The sequence below is a fragment of the Coturnix japonica genome, chromosome 4, assembly GCF_054131305.1.
Source record: "Coturnix japonica strain WE chromosome 4, WE-NBRP24, whole genome shotgun sequence".
Lineage (NCBI taxonomy): Eukaryota > Metazoa > Chordata > Aves > Galliformes > Phasianidae > Coturnix > Coturnix japonica.
This window is the reverse complement of record NC_140666.1, coordinates 56,712,242-56,729,719: the sequence shown is the minus strand read 5'-3', so window position 1 is coordinate 56,729,719 and position 17,478 is coordinate 56,712,242. Positions and strand designations below refer to the sequence as shown.

Below are 17,478 nucleotides of genomic sequence, written 5' to 3'. Positions count from 1 at the left end.
AAACTGCTGCAAGTCCGCACTTGTTTTGTACATTTGATACAAATATATACCTTCTCTTGGAAGTGTAGTTTCAGATCACATTTTTAGCATTCGTTTTTGAGAATCCTTTGAATGTTCTGAATAACTTGGTGATTTATACTCTAAATACACATGACTTTTTCCTTAATTGTACCTGTATGTTTGATAATTGCCTAAGAACAAAACAGGGAGTCATTTTGACAGTGTTTTATTTGTTTGCTTTTCCTATTCTCTCCCAGTTTATCTAGCAGCTTGTGGAGAAACATTAAACATTGTTTTCTCTCTGCCTTTCACTGACTTTGTTCCAACTACATGCAATACCAGATTCTCTTTAAAGGTAAGTTCTGTTCTCTCAGTGCCCTTCTCTTTAATTGTTTTCTGAATGTGAAATATTTTTACTTCCTTTTCCACTTCAGTCAGGAACTTTGTGGTAAACTCCTTCCTGAAAGAAAAATACTCTCTTTCACTTCCTGATCATATAATTTTTCTTTAAATAAACCAGAAGTAAATAATTTCTCTTGATTACGTGAAGCATCCAATCATGGAGTGTTTTAGTGTTTTTATTTTAGATATATATATACAGACGTACAGACACACACACATAAATATATATACACGTTTGAAATGGGTAACCCAAATCATTTTGGAAAGCTGTCTTCAGATTTTTTTGATATCTTCCATAAAATAACAGATGTATTTTTGATATGCCAAACTAATTCTTTGGAACATTTTACTTCTTGTTTTGTCCTCCTTAAAATAAAAGCTGTGTGGTGTTACTAATATTAAGAGCTGCTTGAAGGTGATGTTTGTAAGCTTGTGTAATTTGATAACAAAATAAGCAAGGCTATGTTTAAATTAAGGGGAAAAAAAGTGTGGTTGGTTTTAGTAAGTTGGTAAGTTGTGAGCCAGCCACTGAGTTTTTGCATAATGGATTGAACAGAAGAATAACTGGAATCCCCCAAAGCTGTGCACCTGTGTTTTGCTGCTTGCCACAATGTGATCTTACATGCAAGTTACTGGATGCATAACCGCTAAGAAATGCTGAGCTCTTGGGATATTATAGTGAATTGGTGGGAGCTGTGGTCAGCAACCACGTAAAGACGGAGACATTGTGCATCACCATATCATCATCTTTGTGACGATGGTGGTACATGTGAGCATGTAAATAAAATGAGCATTATGCAGAAAATGAATGGAAATATACTTTCTTGTTGTTAATCTTTGATTTTAGGGAGAAGATGTTGATCTTCATTTATATCTACCAGATTGTCATCCTAGCAAATATTCTCTTTTTATGTTGGTGAAAGATTGTCAACCGAATAAAGTAAATCCTGAATCTTGCATTTCTGGTGAATGTCCAGGTGGTCAGAAAACAGGCAAACCCAAGTGGAGGAACATTACTCAGGAAGAGTGAGTCTGCTTTTGATTTATGTTCACGTTTCTATGTTGGCTTTTTATATTTACTTGCTTTCTTTGTGGAAAAGCAACTTTGTATGTTAATGGAACATATATGACAAAACTTATGCTACAAATATTTCTTTTTGAAAGGGCTGGATGGGTTGAATGCTGGACAGTCCCGAGTGTTGTGTTTACGATTGACTACTCATGGCACCCAATTTATCCTCAAAAGGCAGATGAGCAGCTAAAACAATCCTGTAAGTGCAAATACGTGTCTCTTCTCAGTATGTTTCATTTCAGGAAGTGCTGTGATTGTGTTTGCTCTAACTTCTTACACTTGCAGAAATTAATTTTAAATTGAACTTCTGGTGGATTTTTGGTGCTTGTTTGTTTTTTTTAGTCAAAGGTAGGACTGCTCATTTTCATTTCAAACCTGACAACATTTTTTTTCAATTCAAGATTTCAGAAAGTATCCAAATTCCCCATAGAAAAAAATAAGATACTGTCTTTGGTTATTTCTCCTTATCCATAACAGTAGATGTCTTAAATGAAAAATATCACTTAGTTTAATAAATGTGAAGTACAGTATTTTTGGCAATACTGTATTACTCAGCCTTTCAAAACCTTTTTCCTTGTGATATTGTGACTTTTCCCCTACTATTTGAATGTTTAATTACACTATAAGTATATATGTATATATGTATGAGATATAGTGACATAGGCTTATCTTCATGCATTTGAAAATCATGCTGGTAAAGTGAACCAGGGCAGATTGATAGGAGTATTAGTCTAACAAGAATTTCTAAGTAAGAATTTTCAAAAGTTTTAAATGTGAAATATATGAATGTGACTACAAAAAAAGATCCAAAATACCCTAATTTTGTCTGTGTGCTCAAGTATTTTAAATGCAGAGGGAGGTATGCAAATGATACAGGGTTATTTGGAAGTCTTTCTGGTTGAGGATAAAGAGAGGAACTGTGGAAGGAATGGTACAAGAGTAACAAGAATGAGGATTAATTTGTATAAGCCTCAATGAACAGGAGTTTGAAGGCATGATTCTGAGTAAGATTTTTAGGTTTTGATTCAAATTTAGAAGAAATCAAATTTTTGATTGTGAAACAGGATGATAAATAAGGTTCATCGTTCACATATTAATAAAGTTTTGTTTAGGGACTCTGTAAGTTTGTGTCAGATTTGCATACTTCAGAATTGAAATTATTTACCTGTAATGATAACAGTTCAACCTGGATTTGGATGTTTGTATATACATGGGTAACTGCACCTACAGCTTTATTCAGTGGGTAATCCTTCAATTAATAAAGCTGAGATCACTTCCACAGTTGGATTTGAGCTGTGATGCTGACACAACATGTTTGTTGCAGTAATAGCCATTGGTATTTTCCTTTGAGTCAATTGGTAAGATGCTTTAAATCTCTGAGAAACAAATATATAAAGAGCTTATTTCCCAATAAGTGTTCTCACTGTGGCATTTAGCTAACTGATATAGCATAAAGCAAGCACTGAGCAAGTATTACAGGTAATAATGATAGGTTCAAGTCCTGGAGGTGGCTTGTTGGACGCGTGTACTCACTGTAGTTCTGCATGTGCTGATTCTCCCAGTTAAGCTGGCACCTGAACTCTTACTCCATCTGGAACAAAATTTTCTTTGATTTCCCCATAAAGCCCTTTGCTTTTCAGCAATCGCTTTACAACCCAAAATGATTTTGAGTCATTTTCTTCCTTTTCTTGGCCTTTCTTCACTTAAAAAAGACAATATGCTTCTCCCTAGCTCCAAGTAAAAAGAAGAAATAGAACTTGAATTTCAGGACTGTTTTGTTACTAGAGTAATTGAGTTTGAGAGGAAATTGTATCATACAGTTGTTGGTTCAGAACAGATTTTTAATACAACTTTTGTTTCTGTTTATTCACTTCTGTTTATTCTGCAGTAGCTATGCGGTTGTGGGAAATCTGCTACCCTGAAATAAAAGCAGGTCTTTGTTTAACTTGAAAAACAAGATAAATAAATCGATCTTTTTTTGTAACTTGTGGGCTTGTTTATCTCTTGCATAATTCATGTTGTCAAAAATACTCTGTATTTTTCTGTATTCTCATGATTACTAGATATGAGAAATCTGTTCAGTAGCATAGGTATATTAGCATAGTTATAGAATCCAAATTAGAAAGCTGCAAGAAGTTGTGTATTTATTACTCTTCCATATTTTCTTAATTACGTCTGGTAGAAACCTAACATAATCAAAATCCGTTTTCATTTTCTCCCAAGTGTCAGAAATGGAAGAAACAATGCTGTCTGTGCTAAGGCCATCACAGAAGACATCTGAGAGTGTGATTTCATCTCCCACTGCTTCGACCCGCCTTCCCCTTGACCCTGCAGAGCTGCCCCCAGATAAGCTCCAGGTGGAACTGGAGCTCTCTCCAGATTCCCAGATAACCCTGTATGGACCACTGCTTAAAGCCTTTCTATCTATAAAGGTAAGCATAGAAACACGGCTCACAGTGCTTATGGATTGCCACGTGTTGGAAAGGGAAGTAATTTGTTTGAAACAGACAGAATTCTGCAGAATATGTGAATTCAGTCCTTTCATAAGGAGTAGTTTGGCATGGCTTGGTTTGATGATATGACTTGGCTGGGTTGAATACAGTTGGCACAGGCTTATAAGAAGGCTTACAGAACAGAAGTAGATCTGTATCAGCATATTTTTTCTTTTGTGATGTTGTGCATGTAAATATATGGTATCATAAAAATACATCTTTGACTGTGTACATTACCAGCTACTTTTAAGCGAAGATGTATCAGAATTGGTGCCTTTAGGGCATTTTAAGTTCTGCAGAGTATCCTGATTGTTTTTTGTTTTAATCAGGTTGTTGGGAATTTCTGCAGTTGGGGTCATAGAGGGAGAGGATGTAAGAATAAATTAAATTTGAAAAGCTACTTCAGGGAATATTTAGGAACAATTTTTTGTCTTGCCTTGATGTTACTCTGTTATGTTTTAATATGCTAGCTATGCTAGCTAGGGATTGGGCTCCCTAGGGCTTTCCTACCTACTGAGAATGAATGATGTACAAGCCTTGTTAGAAAGCACCAAGAATAACTTACTGGAGTTCTTAGCACCCTCTGCTGGATCTGCTTTGGAAAACAACAACATTAAAACCCTCAGGATGCCTCACAGTGACTTTTATCTTTTCACTTTGTTAAAAAGCAAAGCCAGTTAACTTTGCTCAACTTCTGTGATTTTTTTGTTTTGTGCACTGAGCAGTACTTAGTTCATGTGCAGTGTATTAACAGAAAAAATACTTTGGAGACTTGATGTGAGACGATAAAATTACATATCCAGGGGTGTCATCATGTCAGGGCTAATAATGTGCCTGTCTTTTCCCGCAGACCTTTTTCAAAGGACATGAGCACTTTGCAATTGCTTACTTTCTCTGTGTTGTGCATTTCCTCTTTGCTTGCTTGCTCTACAGATCTGAGCTTAGAAAAGAATGGAGAAGTCTTAGCAGGCAAATGAATTGCAGGAAAGGGAAGAGGTTAGCAATAACCTTCATAAAATTTTGTAAAGTGTTTTCCCTACAGTCATTGCAAATAACTGATTTTCCTAGGAAAACTACTTTGGAGAAGATGACATGTACACTGATTTTGAGGAAGTTATTTCAAGCCCTGTTTTGTCTCTATCAACATCTTCAAGCTCTGGATGGACAGCTGTGGGAGTAGAAAATGAAAAGAAGGATAATGAAAGCTCAGTCAAGGCAGTTCACCCTCTTACTCTACGTCCGTGGGATATTACTGTCCTTGTTAATTTGTACAAAGTGCATGGGCGATTGCCAGTGGTAAGAGCTCTAGGACCTTAAAGTATTTTGTTGCTTGTAATTCTTTTTTTTCCAGTTGCGTGATCTGGAGCTAAATGTAACTCCCTAGAATGTTAGGTTAGGTTAGGGAGCTCTTTTTAAAATGCACATGTACGCTTCAGCAAAGTTGTGGCTATCTAAATTAGTTTGGAACATTGCTGGCTTTGCTTACCTGAAATGTGAACTGGATATTTTATAAATGATTGAATAAAATATAGAAGATGGTTTTTTTTGTGATCAGTAGTTCATTATTTTTGATTGACAATTATGATTTCTCTGCTAAATAGCAAAGCTATCTCCTGGTGACACATCCTGCTCTTTGCAGCTGCATTGTGAGGGCTTCCCTAGAATTTAAAAACTATTCCAGATAAAGGTTTGGGTTTGCTCAGATGGATTTGAATTGCTGTTTATACAGCTGTTCAAAGGTTTTTGAAGTAGCACAGATTTCTTAATTATCAACTTGAAGGAAAGCTAGCATACCTACTGCTTACAGGTTTGCTTCTAATCTAACGGCTTCAGCAGTGTGGTACCTTTTCAGATTCTGAAATGGCTGTTTGATTATTATTTTCTTTTCCTTTAGCATTGTAGTCCTGATGGTCCTGAGTGCCCTACAGCTTTCTTGGAGAGGTTGTGTTTCGAGATGAAGAAAGGATTTAGAGAAACAATGCTTCAACTTGTGCTGTCTCCAGTGAATTTGTTTCTGAATGACAATTATCAGGTAGTTAGCCTATTTTGTTTGGTTGTGTGTATCTGGGTTGGGGAAACTGTAACCATTTTAATATTAATTCTTTTGATATATATGAAGTTAAAGGCTTTTGAATCATATATGAAAGAAAATTTTGATGCATATATTTTTTTAATCTTTGGTTCTCCAGCATGCATTTGAAGTGAAAGGCGTGTAAAAGATTATATGTTCTCTTAATTGTACTTAAGCCTTCCTTGAAAATATTCTCTAGGAAACTGAGAATAATATTCACATTGGTCTTAGAACTGTTGAATCTTTTTAAAGATTTTTGTCTTAAAATCTATTGTAAGTAGTAATTCAAGTAAATTCTATGCAGTGCCTGGAGATGTTTCACTTTAAGCTGCAAAATGACAAGTGGTAGTAAATAGAATAACTACATCTTTCACATCTCTATGTATTCTGTTAGAGTAAATCAGAGCTGGATCTTTAGCTTACGATCAAGATACTGGCATGACCTGTAATTTTCCTCCAGTAGGGGTACAACGAAAATAATTAGAAACAAAATTAAGCATTAATTGTGGCTTATTAGTTAACTGTGTACTAATTTACTGTGATTATTAGTGAACTTTTCAAAAATTGCCCCCATACATAAATTTAGCTCAGTGAGGATTTTAGATAGAAATTCATTAGCATGAGCAATTATCCTTACTCAGTGAAGTTGGTGACTGTTTTATTTATGCACGTGCTGGTTGCATTAAAACCACACTACTTGAACTGGGCCTTACAGATTACATTGTTTTTCATTCCTTTTATACTGAAATATGTTGCTGCCAGAAATGATATTGCAGTGTTTGAAAACCTTATACTTCTAACCATACACAGACTAAGAAGCACGTCCCTCTGCTCCCTGCTATGTCAGGAAGCTAATGAAATGAATTGGTTGATGCTTGTTTAAACTTTCCAGATTTGGACCCAGTGCCCAAGCACAAAAGTACTTTATATAACCTCTGGCTGTAGACTGACTAGAAGATAAAGGCATTGCAAGAAATAATGTAGTGTCGTAATCACATGAAATTAAACAGCATCTTAGGACTTTCCATGTTAGTCATATTTTGAGAGTGTTACCTTCTTAAGCTCTGATTAGCAAAGAAAATATCCCCATTGAGAAAGTGGAATCGCAGCCTGCTGGGCTTTGGGTAAAACACTGTGATTATCTATAATGGTAACCTGAGAAAAAGTGGTGGTGTGGAGTTGCAGCAATTGCAAATTAGTAATCTCAGTAGGATTAGTACAATAGTCTTCGGGACATCTGCCTAAATTGGATATGCTGATGACACAGGGCAGGCAGTCCTCTTTCCCTTGTATCTTTGTTTCTGGAGCGAAGTGTCTGTATTACAGGACTTACTATTTACAGGCACAGCTGAAGGCAATGAGAATTACTGTTAGAAACTGGAATTTAACCTTTATGTCAAAAAAAGCCCTGAGAATTTTCAGATAAGGTTTCCTTCCCCACATGAGATTTACGTGTATGTTGTTGCATGCATAATGCTGAGAAGCTTTGGGACTGACTAACTGCATGAAAGTCAACAGGTTTTAAGAAGAGAGTATGAGTGTATGTGAAATATCTGACTGTGTTTTGGTTTTGGCTTATTTGCACTCTCTAATTATACAGTCTTTGCAAATACTAGTAGCTTATTTAACTGTTACCTTATCGTTGACAGAGACCTGCAGCTGATGAAGTCCTTCGAGAGGGCCACATTAGTCTGTCAGGTCTGCAGTTGCGTGCCCATGCAATGTTTTCTGCAGAAGGTTTGCCTCTTGGAAGTGATACCTTAGAATATGCGTGGCTAATAGATGTGCAGGCTGGAAGTCTTACTGCCAAAGTTACAGCACCACAGGTATCATCTAGAAACTGTTTGCTTTGAAGCATTAACTTCCTTCTTTCTTGTAAAACTGCTATAGCGTGAACTTCAGAAAATGTGTGATCTTGGCTTTCAATAATGTTAAGTATACAGGTTAGAAATGTAACCATTTACATGGAAAAAATAGGAGATTCCAACAGAGCTGAATCTAATATTCACCTAGATATAACAGGATGTCTAGTGTTAAATGAGCATTTACAAGAGTGATATTTATCAAACATGAACAAATCAGCAGTGAATACTGATGATAATATGTGTAAATGCTTGTTTTGTCTGTATGTTAATATACTTGAATTCTGATTAGAAAATCAACCATAGTAACTGCTTGTACTTAAAGGGGCTTGATTGTACAATAAGTAACGCTTGTCTGTAAATAGATCCAGTGTTTTGGGACCCTTTCAGCCATAAACTAAGCAATGAAACAAAAAGTAGATAGAAAAACTATTTAAAAAAAAGTCAAGTAAGGGATTCTTAGTGAATCTGTTTGACTTCTTCTAAAATCACTTTCATTATATGATGCTGAATTCTGGAGATTGAAGTTCATTACTCCTACTGGTTAATGATCTAGGAAGAACAAATTAAGTACCCATTTATATGGTTTCAGTCTGAAAGGCAGCTGGTTATCCCTCACATGTAAGGTTCATTTAGATACATAAGCATTTCCTTGCAGGAATGCTATCAGGAACGAGAATATCAGGTTCTGTACTTAGCTTGATTTTTTTTATTCTGTACTTAGCTTGATTTTTTTACATTATTTCTTGATTTTTTTAAAGACACTTCAGCATCCTCACATTCTTCTAAAAATTGGTGTTATTTTCAAGGCTTAAACACTTCTTTAAGCATATAAAATCAAAACAAGGCTTACAGGCAATTACATTACATTTATAGAGTAGGCTCCAGGTTTTCATACTGCATATGAGGGCTTTTGTAGAGAGACTTCCTAAATTGGTACTACTGATTTAGATTAGATATAGTATTTATTCCAGCAGTAGTTGCTTCAAGTTTAAACTGAGTTGATTCAAAATGTTCTAAGCTTTAAGGAACATTTCTGAATGTTTGATATAAATGAAGAGTTTTCATCTTCTAAAAATTCTCAATTGAATACTATATAGAGTATTTTAATTTTGCTTTTTTGTTGTCAGCATTGATGTGAAGCAGAACTTGATGCTTCAGGGTCATTGCCTTTTTCCTTTCATAACACAGTGTATTGTAAGAATTTGTGAAGGTATACAACTAAAGGGAGGGCAAGAGATCATGTGGAGGACAGTCATAGCTATATTAAATTCCAATTAAATTGCTCCTGATTTAAAGTCCCCTTTCCTTTGATTAGCCTAAGAAAACCCATTTCCCTCTCATAATAGAGCTTGACAGTCATGATTCATTTCCTTTATGAATAAGCTAACTATATAAAAGATTTAAATCAACAATTGGGTAATTACTAGGTCCAGTGAGATTCAGTAGTATTCTGTTTAGCCAGTTTCCTTCTATGCTTTCTGAATATAACCTTGTTACTTACATACAAGGAGGTATGACATTTAAATTATAGACTCATAGACTCATAGAATCATTTGAGTTGGAAGGGACCCTTAAGGTAGTAGGGTGTATAGAGGCATTTTTTTTTTTTTGAGAAAAAATAAGATGATCTCCATCTTTACAATGAAATGCCTACCTAACCCTAAGAGTAAAGCTGTTTCCTTAGATTAAGATGTAATTTAGGGATTCTTTATATTCATGTCACAGCATTACATGTGAAGAGCTACAGAAAATTGCATCTTCTAGCACACACAAAACTAAATCTTTAGTAATGGTCAACAGGCTGTATTTAAACAAAGTAACAAAGACGAAGTATTATGATTAGGACCTCTGGTTTTACTCCTTCTAACCTTCCAACCTTTAGAGATGTTCTTTCAGTAATCTGTTGAATAGTGTAAGTTCATTTTGCATACTTACTATTATACAACATGTTACTTGCTTACAGCTTGCAAGTCTTCTGGAATGGGGGCAGACCTTTGTGTTTCATGTAGTCTGCCGTGAGTTCGAACTGGAAAGACCAAAGTCTGTAATAATATGCCAGCATGGGATTGACCGTCGTTTTTGTGACTCTAAGGTACCCTTTTATCCATCTTAATTACTCACTATATTTGTACAGGCTTTTTTTTTTTTTTTTTTTTTTTTTTAAATGTTACAAACCCAACCTTAAGATTATCAAGATATACGGAGCATGTACTCAGATTGGATGGTCCCTTTGATAAATTATAGCTAATTAAGTTTTAGAAAGTAAAGTGGTTCTATCTGAATTTTCCTGGGGGTTTACACCATCTTTTTGTGCTACATTATTTTGAGAGACAGTATAAAGAAGAGCCACGCATATTTTCTTACCTCCACAGTGACAGTTCAGAGACAAATGGCGTTCTTCAGTTTCCCTTAAGAGACAAAGATCAGACTTCTCATCATGCTCCTGGCACACTGCCATACTGTTATCCTCTGTTGTTGAAACAGTGCTTTGATGAGGGACTTAAATGAACAGCTTGTGGCTTCCATGGCTCTCACTGTTTTGGCCTGAGCAAACAGATGTTATCGTGGATTCTGGTTTTGATATATATCAGTTGGAATCCATGTGGACAGTCACTTAGAGACCTAAGGAGGCTTGTGACACGTATAAAGCATGATTCGTGAATTTCATCTCTTGACCTCATCCTGGTTTTAACATATAGGAAACAGTTTTTGTGATGTTGTTTATGAAGGTTTTTTTGTTTTGTTTTTCTTAGATGAACTGTGTCCCTGGGCCATGCCCAACATCTGATGACTTAAAGTACACAATGACACGCTTAGCGATGGATGGTGCAGATCTGTATGTGGTAGAACATGGCTGTGCCACCAATATAAAGGTAAAAGGCATTACTTGTAACAGCAATTAAAATGTTTTTGTCAATAGAGGTCTTTGTGTTTTTTTGATATAACAGTTGCCTGTTTTAATGGCTCTCTCATTGTAGTGGAATGAAGTGATAGAAGGTTAAAATGGTTGGACTGAGCAAGAAGGTCAGTTTGGGTCATATTTAACACTTCCAGTGCTGATTTTGGAAAATGGTCTCTCTTCCAAAATTAAAAATGTGAGCTGCAAGATTGGCATAGTAAATTAAAACAATTCTGGGCACTATAAAAGCTATTGTGTACATCTGAGGGTTGTTTAGAACTTTTTCTATGAGTTAGTAACTCAGCAATTGGAAATGATTGGGAAGGAATGTATTCAGCTCACTCCATGGTAACTGAGAGTCATGTCATGTGAATTAGGATCGTTGGAAGAGATGGGAGAAATAGTAGTGTTGCTAACTGACCGAATCTAAAATCCTGCAGAGTGTTCCTGTTCAAAATAGAATGTACAGAGAAGAAATGACATTCTCTCTCATCATATACAAGAGAAAACTATGGCAAAATGAATGTTAAGAGATGATATAGGAATGCACTAAAGGAGAGAAGTATTATACTGACTAGAATTAGTAAGTGACTAGAAGTTGTGCTGTCCATTAATAAATTTAGTTTTAAAATTGGACTTGATATTTAATGTCTGGGGGACAGCTTCACTTTATGAGCAGGAATCTAACTGAAGGACAGTGGCAATTATTTTAGACGTTTTGTGTGATCTGAGATGTGATATCTTGTCATTTGACTGGCTGGGCACCTTGTGGCAATAAAAAAAAAAAAAGCATTTTCATCTATAACATCTTTTGAGTCTAGTATTATAATGCATCAGTACAAATATTAACTCTGTTTGCAGGCATAAATATGAATGACGGTATTTTCAAAAGCGGCTTAATAAACTGAACCACTATAGAAAATTATATCACTAATCCATTCCATTCATATTTAAAAAAGAATTTCCAGTGCTTCATTATGGTTTGTGACAAAGATGAGAAGTAAATATTTAACTCTTTGTGTTGCTCTTCCATGACTGGGCTCTTTTGCAGCTTTCCTTACTTGCCATTTGGAAAGTTTGAATGTTTAGTTGCAAAGTTTTGGGTGTTTCCTGGAGACCTTTTGGAAACTACTGAAGCTGTGCAGAAAACTTCATCCACCTTCAGAATGTTTTAAGACATGTGTGGCAGGGCTACATCATATTTTATTGGGGTTCTGTAATGTGGGGGAGGGTTGGCTCTGTATGGACAGGTAGGCTGGTTGTGAGTTGACCAGTTTCCATAGATGAGAGTGAAGATAAAGCAAGATCTTCTTCCAGATGCAGGAGATGGGTAGTCTCTACTTTGAATCAACAGAACTGCTGGAGCTATACCTATAAGAGAAGTAGATTGTGGTCATAAAAAGACTGTTACACAATGCATATGGATCAGAGTTAAGACTTAAGACTTAAAGTTTCTTCTGTTTTGAATTTTGCACTATTTAATGTGAATCACTTACTGAAGTATTTACTAAGTGTGGCATTAAATGCCTGTATTCTGCAGGTTAACGCAGCTTTGTACTGGAAACATGAGGTCCTTGTTTTAGTCTATGGACATAGTGATGTCAAGTGTCAGATTACTTGTTTTTTGTGGTTACATCAAATAAGTTAATAATGATTTAATTTTTTAGAGGTTCATCATAACATGTCTAAAGTTGGGAATTCTATTTGAATCCTTTTACAGCAAGATACTGCTAAATCCAGACTTTGTTTTTGTTGTTTGAAAACTGCATGAAACTACTTTCTAACCTTGCCTTCTTATGTGCGTGTGTTCATGCTTGTAGTTTATTCAAACTGGTTCTCTGCTGTTTTTGGAGACAGTAGTTTACTGAGGCCTTCTTGGAATTAATTAGATATTATGTTAATTGTATTAAGGCTACTTTTTCTTTGTTTCAGTTTTAAGTATTCAGAGTTCATGTTATTATTTGTTTTCAGATGGGTACTATACGTATTGCGAACTGCAACCTCCACAACCAGTCTGTTGGAGAAGGTGTGAGCGCTGCTATTCAAGATCTTCAGTTGAGGCAATATGTTGAGCAGGTGAACAACTGCAGAACTGGTCTTCAGCCAATCCTAAGGAGGGCATATTGGCTGGAAGCTGGATCTGTCAACTTGGGGCTCATCACTGCTGACATTGCTTTAGCTGCGGATCATCCTTCTAAACATGAAGTGCAGAGACATTTCTTGGAGATGCATGATAGTCGAACTAAAAGGTGAGAGAGGAAATTTGATGGAGATGCATTTGAATGTATTTTAGCGTGTATCTTTTTATCTTGTCTTAACTAATTTTAAATGCACTAAATTTGATGTGGTTGTATTTCTGTTTTTTTTCTTTTCCCTCCTGCCCTTCTGTAGATTGTGGTTTTTGTGGCCTGATGACAATTTGAAGAATAAGAGAAGCAAGAACAAGTGTGGCTGCCTGGGTGGTTGTCGATTCTTTGGTGGGACGCTAACAGGACTGGACTTTTTCAAACTTGAGGAACTGACACCGTCAAGCAGCTCTGCTTTTTCAAGTACAAGTGCAGAATCTGATATGTTTTATGGTCAGTCATTACTGCAGCCAGGAGAATGGATAATTACTAAAGAGATTCCTAAAATTTTAGATGGTGAGAATGCATTGTGCTGTAACATCATTCTGTTTTGCCCAAAAGTATCATTTCCTGACTTCGCATTGGTATTTATGGTCTTTCTGATTCTGGCTATCGAGTAGTTGAGAGAGGGGCTGTGTGGTGGTATGGGACCCTCTGAGAGAAGACAATGGATTGACAATAATGAATTTCGTATGCTGAATTTTTTATATTAACATGCAGCTTCTTTGTGAGTAAAAAGAAGCTTTCTGACTTGTGTCTATTTTACTTGTCTAGAAAGCAGTCTATTAAAAGAATTCAATATTTTGCTGCTCTGATTTTACATTATTAGGAAACATGCATTTTCAAAATGAGGGCTTTTTTTTTAATAAAACTTCTTATTTCAGTGTGCAAGGAAGAAACCACTGTAGCTGTGTAGTGGTATCAGATGTTCAGTTTTTCTTTCTTGTTTCCAATCCTAGGTAAAACAAATGGTGTAAAACGGAAAGATTGGGATTGTAGATCTATAGGTATAGAAATAGAAAGAAAAGCACAACATCTAAGCCTTCAGGTGCCACTGCGCTCCCATAGCTCCTCATCATCTTCAGAGGAAACGAGCAGTTCCAGTGCTGCCCTCCCATTGCTTGCAGGTGAGAAGGACAGCCCATCTTCAACTGCTGAGGATCACTTGGGACAGAAGGAGTTCTTGCCTGGTACAAAAAGAGAGGATGGTCATGGAAGGTTAGTACCATTTGTCCTGACTGAAGGACTCTTCAGCACTTCAGTACAGAACCTTATATGCCTTATATTTTGCAATTGATTCAGTATTGGTTACTTATATTGGCACTGCCAAAATGTGCTTCCTAGTTTGAATGCAAATTTGGATCCCCTGCTAGGGGATAAATACCTGATCTGGTTAGGAACTCCAGCATGTGTGACAACAACACTTGCCATTACCAGTCACTTATATCTCCTCTGTATGTAAATAAGTAGACTAACAAGTGTCAGAATTTAATATGTTATCAGAGTTATGAAAGTAACTGCTATGTTAGCAGAAAATCAGAGAAGCATTTGACAGCTCCTCTAATGTAAAAGGAAGCATTAAGAATAAAATACGCCCTGGAGGCATTCAAGGCCAGGCTGGATGTGGCTCTGGGCATCCTGGTCTGGTGATTGGCAACCGTGCACATAGCAGGGGGGTTGAAACTCAGTGATCATTGTGGTCCTTTTCAACCCAGGCTATTCTATGACTCTATTTTATTTTGTTTTATGTGTTTTCCAGTGTCTCAGCTGATGGTGCGGAGGGAAGCCCTGCATCCCCTAGCAGCCAGGAAAGGCCTGTTGGTCAGTCTCCAATGAGGTCTCCTCTGAAGCGACAGGCATCTGTGTGTTCCACCCGGCTCGGCAGCACCAAGAGCCTCACAGCAGCATTTTATGGAGACAAGCAGCCCGTTCCAGTCGGCGTGCAGTTCAGTAGTGATGTGTCTCGTAGTGATGAGAATGTGTTAGACTCCCCAAAGCAAAGGAGGAGCTTTGGTTCTTTTCCTTATACTCCATCTGCGGATTCAAATTCATTTCACCAGTATCGCTCAATGGATTCCAGTATGTCAATGGCTGATAGCGAAGCTTATTTTTCTGCAGCAGAAGAGTTTGAGCCAATTAGTAGTGATGAAGGTCCAGGAACTTACCCAGGGAGAAAGAAGAGAAAAAAGCAAGCTCAGAAAATTGAGTACAGCAGAGGATCTATTTATCACAGTGTGGAAGGACCCTTAACAAGTTCTGTCCACGGGGAAATTAATCAGGATGTTAAAACGTTGCCAATTAAGACTCATCCTTCTCAGACTTCGTTTGTTTCAGCTCTAGGAGGGGAAGATGAGCACATTGAGAACATTTATGTCATGGAATCTGAGAAGACTGTAGAAAGTGAACAAATAACTTCCCAGCAGCCTGTAATGGCATGTTACCAAAACTATCTTACACAGTTCCAGGTGATCAATTGGTCAGTAAAGCATCCAACTAACAAAAGAACTTCAAAATCCTCATTACATCGCCCTTTAGACCTTGACACACCAACAAGTGAAGAAAGTTCATCATCTTTTGAGCAACTTTCTATCCCTACTTTTAAGGTATGAAAGATACAGGAAAGAACAGGAGAGAAAGGAATAAAAATTCAAAACAAGTTCAGATTGTTTAATTGTATTGTATAAAGTCATGATACACTGGAAACTTGGCTATTAGGCAAGGAATACCTTGGATTTCTGACTTCACATCTTAGGCTGTGTGGCTGGTATATCATGCTCAAGAAAAGACTGTGTCGGAATTGTGTGGGTAGGATATGTGCTGAACTGTCATTACATTAGAAATGCTACCTCTTGAGTGACATGCAGCTGAAGGATATTTACATGGGTTTTGTTTAAAATACACATTACACAGAATTTTAGCAGCAGTACATTCAGTACTGAGAAAATATATGTTAGGTGATCAGTACTTCAGAGTAAATTTGAAATACATAGATCTATAATATTGTTTCTGTAAAATGTTTGTTATTTTTTTCTCCAGTGATATCTGTAATATGATTATACATGTTTAAGGAAGGAGCTGAGATGAAATATGTGAAACATAATGGAAATGACTTGGTAGATAATAAGTATCTAAGATTTATAAATTAATCTTGTTATCACTCTGTAGCAAAAGCTTTATCTGTTCCTCCAAACCTTTAATAGATTATTTCTTTTCAATCAATTATGTGCAAGAATTTTGTAATCTAATATCTCCAGTAGTTTAGGAAGTGAAACTGAAAAGGTTGTTTTTACATTATTTTGGAAAATGTACGTGTAAGGGATTATTTTAAAAGAACCTGTAAGAAGTGTCCTAATTTGAAGACTCGTTGGTTTGTTTTTTTTTCCATATACAGAAGGAATGTAATATAGTTTTTGTACTTTTCTCTTAGATTGTTAAGCAGGGTCTCACAGCTAATTCGTTACTGGACAGAGGCATGCAGCTTACAGGATCAACATCTAAGTAAGTTGAAACTGCATAACTTTATTAGCATATGTGGTTTTTTTTCAAAGTGAAAAAGATTTGCCTGATACTCATTAGACACTTTGACTCTTTCTAGGCCTTTCAAAATTTGATTCGTAGCAGTAGTTTCTGTACAGATCTGTTTTAGAGCAAAGTGTATTATTGCAAGACATTTGGTTTGGGTCAAAATGAAATCATCAGATGATTTCACTTGCCTATTTTCAAGACTGTTAATTGCAGTTTACTTAGGTAATTTTGGGAAGTGCTTATAGCAGTTGTTAATTGCATTGCCCAAAGCACAACTTGAATCTTGTTAAGAACTTTGCCCTGGAATTTTATTTGTGTGCTTTCTGAGCTGTGCAGAAAAATAAACTTCTTGCTATATGCACTTTATTGAGTATTAAAATCATACCAAGAGTGCCTCAGAAGAATTTTTGCAAGCTGAAGGTCTGGTTAAACACTGTTCCTGGCAATGAATTTCTTCTAGTATGTGACTCGAACCTCATATCACTTTATTCTGAATGGTCTCATTATTTATTGCATGAAGCAGTTGACTCTACTAATGCCTTTAGGCTCTTCCCTTGCTTTAGTTGTATCTACCATCGAAGACCGATATTTTAGTACTGTTGGAATTCTATTAAAGTATTAAAAAAAAATCATACAATAGACAGGTGTTTACTGATGTTCCCCTTGATATTTTTTGCAAATTTAGATTAATAATATGTATTTGACTTGTTTAGTACACCTTATACTCCTTTGGATAAGAAGTCTGCAGAAAATACAGATGATGAAACTATAACTGAAGAATGGACATTAGATCATCCAGTCTTCCAGACAAGGACAACAGCAATAGTAGAAGTAAAAGGAACTGTAGATGTAGTTCTGACTCCTCTTGTAGCAGAGGCATTGGACAGGTAATTATGGTTTTTTTGCTACTTCAGTGTTGGTTGATTATTCTAAATGCTGTTTGAAATCAAAGTTGTTAAGTTGAGTGAAGGATTAGGTAGAAGAATAAGATGCGAGTGATATGGCATTGCCTAGTGCACACTGAAT

The 17,478-nt window shown here is 36.2% G+C and overlaps 1 protein-coding gene across 25 annotated transcripts in view; it reads left to right on the top strand.

Moving 5' to 3' along the window:
- The window catches only part of BLTP1 (bridge-like lipid transfer protein family member 1), a 101,163-nt gene that overhangs the window by 28,497 nt on the left and 55,188 nt on the right, over positions 1 to 17,478 (top strand). For 23 of the 25 annotated variants that reach the window (XR_014945892.1, XM_085546883.1, XM_015861877.2 and 20 more), the window contains exons 16-30: positions 258 to 355; positions 1,250 to 1,428; positions 1,567 to 1,673; positions 3,698 to 3,906; positions 5,035 to 5,262; positions 5,861 to 5,998; positions 7,687 to 7,863; positions 9,866 to 9,994; positions 10,656 to 10,775; positions 12,773 to 13,050; positions 13,193 to 13,443; positions 13,887 to 14,145; positions 14,687 to 15,530; positions 16,355 to 16,425; positions 17,166 to 17,339. Coding sequence is in view for 24 of the 25 variants with exons in the window: in XM_085546883.1 (XP_085403009.1) it covers positions 258 to 355; positions 1,250 to 1,428; positions 1,567 to 1,673; positions 3,698 to 3,906; positions 5,035 to 5,262; positions 5,861 to 5,998; positions 7,687 to 7,863; positions 9,866 to 9,994; positions 10,656 to 10,775; positions 12,773 to 13,050; positions 13,193 to 13,443; positions 13,887 to 14,145; positions 14,687 to 15,530; positions 16,355 to 16,425; positions 17,166 to 17,339 (3,262 nt within the window). In the remaining variant the exon portion in view is untranslated. The remainder of the gene's footprint in view (positions 1 to 257; positions 356 to 1,249; positions 1,429 to 1,566; positions 1,674 to 3,697; positions 3,907 to 5,034; positions 5,263 to 5,860; positions 5,999 to 7,686; positions 7,864 to 9,865; positions 9,995 to 10,655; positions 10,776 to 12,772; positions 13,051 to 13,192; positions 13,444 to 13,886; positions 14,146 to 14,686; positions 15,531 to 16,354; positions 16,426 to 17,165; positions 17,340 to 17,478) is intronic. The other 2 variants (XM_015861881.2, XM_085546881.1) reach the window with 1 other exon arrangement.